Source organism: Carlito syrichta, unplaced genomic scaffold (assembly GCF_000164805.1).
Source record: "Carlito syrichta isolate Samal-C Ts95f unplaced genomic scaffold, Tarsius_syrichta-2.0.1 Scaffold301826, whole genome shotgun sequence".
NCBI lineage: Eukaryota > Metazoa > Chordata > Mammalia > Primates > Tarsiidae > Carlito > Carlito syrichta.
Window position 1 is genome coordinate 453,134 of NW_007245922.1, and position 11,185 is coordinate 464,318.

The 11,185-nt window shown below is 37.7% G+C and overlaps 1 protein-coding gene across 6 annotated transcripts in view; it reads right to left on the reverse strand.

Moving 5' to 3' along the window:
* Positions 1 to 11,185, reverse strand: part of TTN (titin) — a 275,101-nt gene that overhangs the window by 102,412 nt on the left and 161,504 nt on the right. For all 6 annotated transcript variants that reach the window (XM_021711039.1, XM_021711037.1, XM_021711038.1 and 3 more), the window contains 16 exons: positions 9,508 to 9,909; positions 9,074 to 9,352; positions 8,539 to 8,814; positions 8,265 to 8,404; positions 7,830 to 7,956; positions 7,473 to 7,736; positions 6,921 to 7,187; positions 6,515 to 6,778; positions 6,286 to 6,425; positions 6,036 to 6,162; positions 5,648 to 5,914; positions 5,266 to 5,532; positions 3,865 to 4,131; positions 3,634 to 3,773; positions 3,078 to 3,204; positions 2,139 to 2,281 (listed from right to left, as the gene is read on the reverse strand). In XM_021711039.1, coding sequence (XP_021566714.1) covers positions 2,139 to 2,281; positions 3,078 to 3,204; positions 3,634 to 3,773; positions 3,865 to 4,131; positions 5,266 to 5,532; positions 5,648 to 5,914; positions 6,036 to 6,162; positions 6,286 to 6,425; positions 6,515 to 6,778; positions 6,921 to 7,187; positions 7,473 to 7,736; positions 7,830 to 7,956; positions 8,265 to 8,404; positions 8,539 to 8,814; positions 9,074 to 9,352; positions 9,508 to 9,909 — 3,497 coding nt within the window. The remainder of the gene's footprint in view (positions 1 to 2,138; positions 2,282 to 3,077; positions 3,205 to 3,633; positions 3,774 to 3,864; positions 4,132 to 5,265; positions 5,533 to 5,647; positions 5,915 to 6,035; positions 6,163 to 6,285; positions 6,426 to 6,514; positions 6,779 to 6,920; positions 7,188 to 7,472; positions 7,737 to 7,829; positions 7,957 to 8,264; positions 8,405 to 8,538; positions 8,815 to 9,073; positions 9,353 to 9,507; positions 9,910 to 11,185) is intronic.

Consider the following 11,185-nt stretch of genomic DNA (forward strand, 5'->3'; position numbering starts at 1 on the left):
AAAAAAAAAAAAAAAAAAAAAAAAAAAGAATGAATGAAAGTAGAGGAAAAAAAGGCATTTCTAATATGTTCTTTTTACATTTCTTCCTATAACTTGTTTTTGTTTGGTTAGTTTTTGTAGTTTCGGAGGCTAAAAAATTTACCAAAAGTGAAAATTAAAGGCCCAAATTAAATTGACAAGAGCAAATTTGTTCTTATAGACTTAATTCAAACAAAACCTATAACATATAATAAAATGATTTTCTTATTTCAAACTTTATATTTAAGTCATTTTTTAAAAGAAACACAAGTAATATAAGAGCAAATTCATAAAAGGCTGAAGTATCTTGAATGTCTAGAGCAAAGGATTAAAATTCCTATGCCAAAAAAGACACGAAGGGGCCCTGGTGAACTATAGTAAACTGATCTTTTCTAGCCCTTGAAAAAAATTTTAGTGACAATAAAGAAATACTTTTAAGTAAAAGAAATATGAATAAGATTATTTAGGGGTCTACATTTTAAATAAAATAGTACAGTTAGTATAGCTTTTAATTTGACCAAAAGATATTTAGTTGTGAAAGAATAATATCATTTGTCCTTAAGCAGTGCTCCTATGTACAAATCATGAATTTATAGTTCTAGAAAGAATCTTGAAAAATCAACCAATTCTCTGCCTTTAGACGTGAAGTTAATTAAACCATGCTTAATAAGAAAAATACATCGTAAACCAGGGGAAGTAGGGACCAGTTGGAGGCCCAAACTTCATCTGCACGCAACCTACTTGTGTAGCTAATCCTGATTTGTACCCCACATCTCTATTTTTTTTTCAAAAAAGTTAAAGTTGCTTTTAAAAAAGAAAAATACATCTTTTCAAACAATAAACTTGAAGGTTTGAGATGCCTCCACCACCCGGTTGAGTATTTAGAAGACCTCACCATAAGGTTTCCTGATCTGTAACTTAATTCTCATACAGTTTGAATGTTGTGCTGATTTTTCTAGTCAGTCTCCTTGTCGTCATCTATCAGATGACTATTATTGACCCAGTAATTACTTGGGTAGAATACTAGTTTTTTTGTTTGTTTTTAAACAGTTGCTCAAAGGCGTTGCTTTCAAATACTTCAGTCAACTTTGTGGCTCATTGTTAAACTCAATTCCTTTTTAATTTTATATTTCTTTAAGTCTTCAAAATGTGATTTGTACTGAAGTCTTTATACCACATTTAATATTATTTCTGAAATATTGAGGTAAATACTGTAGAACGATGTACTGTCCTGTGCTTTATTTACAACCACTGCTGGGCATATTCTACATATTTTATTTCAAGAATTCAAAATTAGTGATGCATTATGAAGATAATTTAAATGCATCCATCCTTTCTAGGGAACAAAATGCATAGGACACTTTAGGCATATTGTATTTTGTGCCTATCTGACTAATCCTTTATTTTTTACTTATGGGTAAAATCTTGGGCATACAGAATGCTAGTAAAAGCTAAAACCTGGAGTTGGTTATTTATCAAAACTTAAAAAAAAAATTCATTCATACATGTGGCTAACCATAGAGTCCTCCTCTCTTGTCAGTACCAACAGTTGCTCTTAAATAGTCCACTTGCATTCCAGAATTGGCATAGCTCCAAGCACTTGAAGGTTAAAAATAGTTGTGGAGAAATGCTTGAAGAGCAAGTCTGCCCAGAAGTTATCTCAACTACTTGATCAACTGCCTGAAACGGAATTTCAATCTTCTCCTCTTAATCCCTTTATATGCAGAACACTAGATTACAGGGAGAAAATTAGTCTTAAAAGTTAATGTGCACCATTGCTGCAGAGCTTCTAATCAGAAAGTCTTTTTGATCCTTCCTGTCTTCTGGTTAATCAAACGATCATTGATAGCTAATGCATGTGTCCTTTTTCTTCAAAAACCAAAACTTGATCATACTCTGTATTTCAATTTCTATTTCAATAAAAAATATCATTGGTTAAACCTAACAATCTTAAAAATCTGCTTTACAAGTCAGTAGAATTTAGGCTAGAGGAGGGAGGAGAAAGGCAAAGGCTGAGGAGGGGACATTAGAAAGAACCAAGAATAAGGAACATAACAAAGGAAGGCGGAAGAGCCTGAGCAAAAAAGGAAGGGAAGACAAACGATATGCTTGCTTTTTACCTTCTCGCTGGGCTCTAGCTTCTTCCCCTTGAGATACCATTCCACTGGGATATCCTCATATGAGAGCTCACAGTCGAAGGTGGCTGTTTCCCCTGCGGTCACGGTGACATCCTTCAGAGGCCTCAGAAGACCAATTACTCGTGCTTTTCGAGAGGGAAGAAACAGCTTCGTGTTACTCATTTTGTAATTCCAAAAGAACAAAAGCAGACTCAGTTATTCATCTCCATGGTTGCTTTCTTCGAGAAGGAGAGAACCACAGAACCAGCGACTATTTTAACCCTGTGTGAATGTGGCCTCGTGGTGCTGAGAAGGGGAGAGCTGGTGGCTGGAGAGTGGATATATATAGGGGCCCTTTCGTTTGGATGTACAAGGTCAGCGAGAAATCTGCACTGCATCTGTCCCCCTGCCAGGCATAGAGTTCCTCTTGCTACATAAGGTATGTGACTTCCAAAATAACTAAGACTCTGATTGGGAGAGGACAAGGGGCCCTCAATCACAGAGACTGTCCATATCCATCAAACACTTTACACCTTCCAAAAATGTTAGCCTAATGCTCCCCGCCTCCCTTCTTGAGTCTGAAGTGCCCACACGGCAAAGTTTTTCTTTTACGGGGCTATAGTTAGTTGTACAGCCTCTTGAGGGATGTGGTCTTTAAGGGTTCAAAGTTAGATTCTTATTATATATGTATCTGCTTTCAATGAAAGAACTATGGAGCAGGAAAATCTGACTTGCTAAATTTTCTTTTGTTCAAATGGCAAGGTCAATGAAATCTCCAAAACTTCAGAATTTGAACCACTTCTGTATTGGAACGTCAAGAAAGTCAGTTTTTGAACTTTAATAATGTTTTCTAATTCATTACGTAATTCCAATTAACTTCACTCTCATTCACTTTCTGCAAAAGTGTTTATTTAATTTTCAGCAAGAACACATAATACTTACGCTTAACTTTGAGGTGAGCACTAGATTTCACATTGGCAGCTTGGAAATCCACCTCACCAGTCTGGTCCAGGCGGCAGTTGTGCAAAATAAGGAAGTGTATTTTGCCTTCTTCCTTAATCTCACAGTCCTGTATCAACAAAAGAGAAAAGTTTCACGGAAAATAATTTTCTTTGAGATTTTTTCCTAAGGAAGAAATCCTTAATGAAATGAGTGTTACAAATGAATGTTGAGGAAACTTTATATAACTTTGAGATTTTGTGAAACAAAGCTTACAAAGTAAAGTACTATCAGGAAAGCATTTATTTTAGCTGTCTAATCCTGAACCGACTAGCAGCATCACAAAATATCCACGATCTTATACCCACTCTGCTGTATTATAATAATGTAGGTGTGCCTGTCTGTACCCATTCATAGACTCTAATATCTCTTTGGCTTAAGGTCTGATAGAGAAACTACCATCGTGTTCTAAATGCCCTGCATGTACTCTGACTTTCACCAGCCCTTTTCTATTTCACGTGGCTTCTTTAGCTGTTGACAAGTTCAGAAATAGCCTTACAGGTGTTTGGAGTAGGGCCTCTCCTTTGAGTTTCCAGTTGGCATGGATATCCTCTTCAGAGATTTCGGTTTCAAAGCGGGCCGTCTCAGTCTCCATCACCTCCACACTGTGCAGAGGTCGCACCAGTTTAATTTCTCTATCTAGAAAAGTGAAGGTTCAGCATATACAGTTAGCCTCTGGCAGAAACAGGCCCAATGGCTTCAAGAGCAAGAGTCATGATAATTTCCTTACCCTCAATGTCAAGCTTTCCAGAGGTCTTATCTGTCCCGCAGTCACAGGTATACTGTCCAATATCTGATTTCAAGGCTTTCTTTAGGATTAGCATGCGCTTCCTGCCATCTGCCTTAATGATAGCATTTTTGGATGGCTTTATTTCCTTCCCATCCTTAAACCATTTTACTGGCACTTCTGCTTTGCTAATTTCACACTGAAGAACCACTTCATCTTTCTCTACGCCGGTGTAGTCTTGAAGCTTTCCTGTAAAGTATGGATCTCCCTCTGCAAGCAAAGTAAAAGTGAAAAAATTTTATAATGCACTTAGGGGAATGACGATCTCTTGGAAAGTTTAAGAGGTGTTTCGCAGAGTTCTGAGTATATTTTTAAATTGTCCTAAGTGTTCAATATTTAACGTGCTTATTTTTAAGAGTTTATACTCATGTTTATGTTCAAAAGGTCTCTAAATATTAGAAAGGGAATCAGTGCATGGGGTTTATCAAGATCGAATGCATCTATATTTTGAAGTATTTTAACAGTAGTTTAAAAAACACTGTGAAATTTAGCTTCAAATATAATTGTGCTTTCCTCCATTGTTTGACTAAGTCTGATTTCTTAGAAACCCTATTATGTTTAGTTTGCCTTTAAGCTCTCAGATTCACATTATTAGTTTTCCTAAATCAATTAATAGTCTAACATAGTATCTATGTCTAACATAGTGTCTAAGTTCTGTATTATCTTCTTTTATTAGAAACTTAAGAATCATTTCTTTGAAATAATTTTGATAACGTGAAGATATATGAAATATTTATATATTCCCATTTTTAATGTATCAGGACTCAATAATTAATTAAGAGCTTTTATTTTGATTTCAACAGGCTATTTTATGAACCTAAGCTAGACTCTTCATTACTCTGAAGTAATGAAGGTAAAAGTGTTTTAGAAATATGTGTTTAAGAAATAGTTTCTAAGCAGGGAGTTGTTGCTCATGCTGGTAATCTCAGCAAGTTGGGAGGCCGAGGCAGGAGAACTGCTTGAGCCAGGAGTTCAAGACCAGACCAGCCAACATAGTGAACTCATCTCGTTTTACAAAAAAAATTAAAAAGTTAGCCGGACATGGTGTCGCATGCCTGTAGTCCCAGCTACTTGGGAGTCTGAGGCAGAAGGATCGCCTGAGCCCAGGAGGTCAAGGCTGCGGTGAGTCATGATCATGCCACTGCACTCAGCCTGGGTGACAGAATGAGACCCTGACTCAAAAAAACAAAAACAAACAAAACAACAACAAGGAAGAAATCGTTTCCTAAGGATTAGGGCTGCTTTTATGCAATATAATACTTAAAAGACTATTTTACATAATAGATAGTCCACAAATTTCTGCTGAATTTAATGCAATAAAATTAAATTTTAAAAAGCACCTACCAAGCACAGTGAGTTTGGCTTCTGAACTCAGTCCCATAGCTTCCACTTTAATTTGGGAGGTGTCATCAACAGACAGGTCTTTGAAAGTGATTGAATGAATTTTCCCTTCGTCTTGCATTGAGACACACCTACTGGTATGTAGGCGCTGCTCATTCTTGAACCATTTAACACGAATGTTATCATGAGACAACTCCACAGTAAACACAGCACTCTCCTTCTCTTTAGCAGTTACATCCTTAAGAGGGGTGAGGAACTTGAGCCGGATTCCTATTAATTAAAAAAAAAAAAAAAAAGCTCATTAATTGCAGCACTTTAAGAAGGAAATGTAAAAATAAATGCAAAAAAATCATTTTAGAGATGGTGTACTTTTCAAAATATTTACCTTCAATGATCAATTTGCCACTCGTGTGCTTATCTTCGGCTTCAAAAATGTATTTTGCTTCATCTTCAAAAGCAGCTGACTTGATCACCATTGAATGCTTAGTGCCATCCTTTATAAGCTCAAATCTGTCATCACCTGTGATCTCCTGTGTTCCCTTTAGCCAACGGAATGTTTTGGGCTCCCTGGATACTTCACACTCAAACTTAGCCTCATCCTTCTCAAATACTTTAACATCACTGAGGGGTGTGATGAAGATAAGAGGTAATTCTGAAAAAAGAACATTAGATGAAGTCAGAATGCTTCCACTCATGACCCCTGATCAAATGCAGGGGCTTATCAGGAAGTCTTACAAAGAAAAAACAAAAGGTGGCTGACAAGTATAGCGTACCTTTCACTTTCAGATTGGCTGCAGATTTAGCATTGGCAGCTTGGAAGGAAACCTCTCCTGTCATGTCCAGCCGACAGTTATACAGGATCAGAGTATGCTTCTTCCCATCTTCAATGATTTCACACTCCTGTTTGGAATAAGGGTTAGAAGGAAAGAAAGAACATCATTTATATATATAGCTATTTATACCTTTTACCCTAAAAAAAAAAAAAAAAACCCCTTCCGGTATGACCAGCTAGTCTTGACTTACTGGGGAAGCAGTCAAAGGCTCTCCTTTTAATTTCCACTGGCCATGAACATCTGGTTCAGAAAGTTCAATTTCAAAGCGGGCCGTTTCACCCACAAATACTTCTACTCCATATAGAGGCTTTTCCACTTTTATTAGTCGAGCTGGAATTATACAAAGTTTTGTTAGTACAAATGATCGAACAAACTATAGGCTCCATTTAGGGCTGATTTTACATTTTAGAGCAACTCGCCTTCAACATTAACATTTGCGTTGGTCTTGTCCGTGCCACAGTCACACACATATTCGCCTTTATCTTTAAGTTCTGCCTTTTTGATTTTTAAGATGCGTCGCAGGCCATCTGTCTTGATGGAATGTTTGGTTGAAGGGACAATCTCTTCACCATCTTTGAACCATTTGACTGGCACATCTTTGCTCAGTTCACATTTCAAAATAATCTCATCCTTCTCCACTCCAGTTTTGTCATGTAATTTCACAGTGAAGTAGGGATCGGCCTCTGAAAAAGATATTTATCATATCATCAGAAGAATGTGAAAAATGAAGTTCATTAAAGAGTAACAGGTTGCAAAATATTTAATTACTACCCATTCCCACCTCAGAAACTGGCTCTCTGGTTATAGTTGGTCGCATTTACTTACCTAAGACCTTTAGATTTGCTGTGGAGCTCAGGTCTTTGACTTGAGCTTTTATCTGAGATATATCATCCAATGTCACTTCTCTCATTTCCAATTTGTGAGTCTTGCCCTCAGAAGAGATGAGCACTGTTCTGCTTGTGTGGAGTTTGACATCATTTTTGAACCAAACTACATGCATTTTTTCATGAGAAAGTTCACAAACAAAAGTTGCGGTTTCACCTTCTTTTACTGTTTGATCTTCAAGAGGTGATATGAATTTCAGTCTTATACCTGCAAAGCAAGCAAGGATAATATGCTCAGAAACACAGTTTACCTTCAGAAAGATTCCACTCTAATCTGCCAGAGTAGAAGAGACCCATTTCACATGGCAGTTATTTATTAGTCTTTTCAAATAAGGCTCCATTTAAAAAAATTATGGGAGCTATTTTCTTGACACTGTGAAAGCAAATTAGTGATGCTGACTGTCACAGCCTCTAGAACTTGGTGTTCTATCTTTAAAATCATATATTTATGTGCTTACATATGAGACATCAGAGATCTCATCCGTTCTCTTACCTGTAACAAATAACCGTGCTGAGGTCTTCTTGCCATCCACCTCAGCGGTATAGACCCCTTCGTCATCAAATTGAGAGTTATTGATAACAAGAATGTGTTTCTTTCCATCAGCAATGATATCAAATTTGTCGGATGACTTGATTATATCAGGTCCTTTAGACCATATAACATTTGCTTCTCGGGTAAGGACACATTCGAATCGAGCCTGTCGCTTTTCTGGAACAGTGACATCCTTCAGAGGCACAGCAAAATCAAGTTCGATTTCTGAAAATCAAATATTAAGAATGAGACTTTTCAGAAGGAGGAGGGATGTGAAATGAAGTTGAGCCCACTCCATGAGTTCTACAAGCCTTGTACCTTTTACTGTCAAAATGGCGGTGGTAAGTGCATTAAGAGCCTGGTATAGGACTTCCCCTGCTTGGTCTAGTTTGACTTTGTGCAAAGTTAAGAAGCGTTTTCCACCATCTGCTTTGATTTCACAAGTCTGAAAAAAATAGTTTAGTTAGCATCTGAAAAAGATAAATCCCCTAGAGGAAAAATGCTTCAGATACAGATTTCTATAGAGTTTTAAAAATTACTACTAATAAAGGTAAGCAGATCATCTCCTGTAATAAAATTTTATAAAAATTGTCCAAGTTGTATACAAATAGTGCATCAAATTTCTTCCCTTCTTTGAGACTTTAGAAGCCCTAAGTAACTCCATTATTATTAAACAAAATCTGAATGTCAAACCTGAATACAGGATTTAGTTATTTTACATGACTAACAACTTAAAATGGGGAAGTTACTCACAGGCGAGGGTCTTAAAAGTTCTCCCTTCAGTTTCCATTGTCCAGGAATGTCTGCCTCTGAGATTTCTGCATCAAAGCTTGCACTTTCTTTCTCATAAATGGTAACGTCTTCTATTGGTTTAAGCAGTTCAACTTCGCGGTCTGTGTTAGTCAGAAATATAGTAACAATGCTTGAAACAATTGAACAGCGCTTTACTTTTGTGTTTTCAGTGTGTTATTTTGCCTTATGCATACACAAAATTTATCTTTCAGAATAAAAGTTAAGATTTTTATACCTCCCAGTGTCAACTTGGCAGGGTATCTTTTCCCTTCAATTTCTATTGCATATTCATCAATGTCTTCTGGCATAGCATTCTTAATTTTGAGGTATAGATGATTTCCATCTCTCAGAATTTCCGTCTTCTCAGTTGGTTCCATGGGGATTTCATCATATCCTTTGAACCACTTAATGTTTGGAGTATCTTTTGCTATGTCACAGGTGAAAACAGCTGTCCCCTTGGGTTTCACATGCTGGTCTCGTATAGGTTTCACCAGCCAATCTCTAATGACTTCTGTATGAAAAAGAGGGCAAAAAGACTGATTATGATGTGAACAAGTAATATAATATAAATAACTTCCATAGTATATTTCAGAAATAGAAAAAATTTTTTTACAAAACGGGGCATAACTAATCTACTATGATATACTGATATTGCCCCTCTTAGATAAGTTACAAGACTACTAATGTTCTGATACTGGGATATAAAACACTTCTTTCCACTTTCTTCGTGTAATAACAAGCACAACAAAATCTCCCAGCAAGGTACTAACCTACTACTTTCACACAAGAAGAACATTCCAGGTTGTTGGCATTTTCCACAGTGACTGTGTATGTTCCAGCATCGGTGTCATCTGCGTCGTTGATGGTCAGGGCCCGCATCAAGCCAATGATACCTGGGACAATTCGGCCAGGTTTCTCCACCACAATCTTGCCATCCTTTCTCCAGACTACATCACGTTCTTTGTTTAACTCGCAGCTCAAGTACAATGGCTGTCCTTTGACCACCGTGACCTCCTCTTCCAGTGTTTTTACAAAACGCACAGGAAGTTCTGTGGAGAATGTCAGTATATATTTCAATACATCATATTTTCAACAAGATAAAATTTGGAAATAAGAGGTTTGGTCTTAAATTACAATAACATTTTCTGCTAAGGTTTACTATATTAAAGTTTCATACAGATCATGCTCAGATACTGGAAATTACCTTCTACAACAAGTTTAGCCGTGGAGGTCTTTTCTTTGTTTCCCAAACGTAAAACACAGGTGTACTCGCCAGCATCGGAAAGTTGCACATCAATAATATGCAGCTTTCTGTCTTTACCATCTGCGATAAACCTGTGCTTTGGGCTCTCACGGATATTGCTGCCATCTTTCATCCAGGTTGTGATTGCAGTGGAGGGGGAGACCAAACACTCAAAGATTGCAGAAGAGCCAACAAACTCTGATTCAGTCAAGACAATGTCTTTGATTTCTTTCACAAACTTCAGTGGCACAGCCTTTAGCTGGTAGGTGAATGGGGCTTCATCAGGAGGTTTCTCCCCACCACTTCCTGGCCTTAACTTCTTCCTTTCGGCTTCTATCGGTGAAGGAGTCTTTTTGGCTACACCTAATTCAAAGCAAAATGAAAAGCTGATTTGGCATCTCCGGAGGAGTCAGAAAGTTATACTGGCTTCCTGCTGGATAAAACCAGCCATAAAGTAATTAGAAGACAAGAACAGAAAATTAAAGACCAGGCAACTGAAAGGTCAATTGAATTTATACTGCCTTGTTTCAGACAGGAAAATGAGATGGGTAAGGATTCTATGAATACTAAATGCTCTTCATTTTTTCAAGTTTTAATCTTAAGGATAAAATATCCAGATTAATGTATAACTATTTTATCTGCCATGTAAAAATATCATACATATTAAAAAAATGAAGCTAAGAACTTATAGAATTTATTATGTTAAGATATTGTTGATTATATATAGTAGGGATTATATATATATAATATTTGCATAACATTAGAAATGCAAATACTTGCATAATATTAGAAATGCATTGTGTAAAAATCAGTAAAACAAGCTGGGCTTGGTGGCTCAGCCTGTAATCCCGCGCTTTGGGAGGCTGAGGTAAATGGATTGCCTAAGCCCGTGGGTTTGACTTGGCAACTTGGCAACTCATCTCTACAATAAATAAAAAAAAAAAATTAGCCGGGCATGGTAGCGCGCGCATGTAGTTCCAGCTACTTGGAAGGCTGAGGCGGAAGGATCGCCGGAGCCCAGCAAGTTGAGGCTGCGGTTGCCGGGAGCGGCCACTGCACTCCAGTCTGGGCAACAGAGTGAGACTCCAACTCAAAAAAAAAAAAAAAAAAAAAAAAGATGGTGAGTCATTTGTCTCTGGACCATGAGCTGCAAGAGACAGAGGAGCAGAAGATGGAGCTGGGGAGGCCAGCCTGGTCCTCAGGAGGGCTATCTACTACGGTAAAGAGTCTGGACTTGACTCTAAAGCACAGTTTCCAAGATATCGGAGGCAAGATAACTTACAGTAGTACTGAGCTTTAGTAGCTATATATTTATTATTGCAATTAGCATCTACTCATGTCAGGTGATACTGGTTTTTCATTTATAATTTTATTTATTTATTTATTTTGAGTTGGAATCTCACTCTGTCACCCAGACTGGAGTGCAGTGGCTGCTCCCGGCCACTGCAGCCTCGACCTGCTGGGCTCTGGCGATCCTGCCACCTCCGCCTTCCGAGTAGCTGGAACTACAGATGCACTACCACATCTGGCTAATTTTTTGATTTACTGTAGAGGTGAGGTCTCACCAAGTTGCCCAGGAGGGTCTCGAACCCGCAGGCTCAGGCAATCCACTCATCTCAGCCTCCCAAGGCGCGGGATT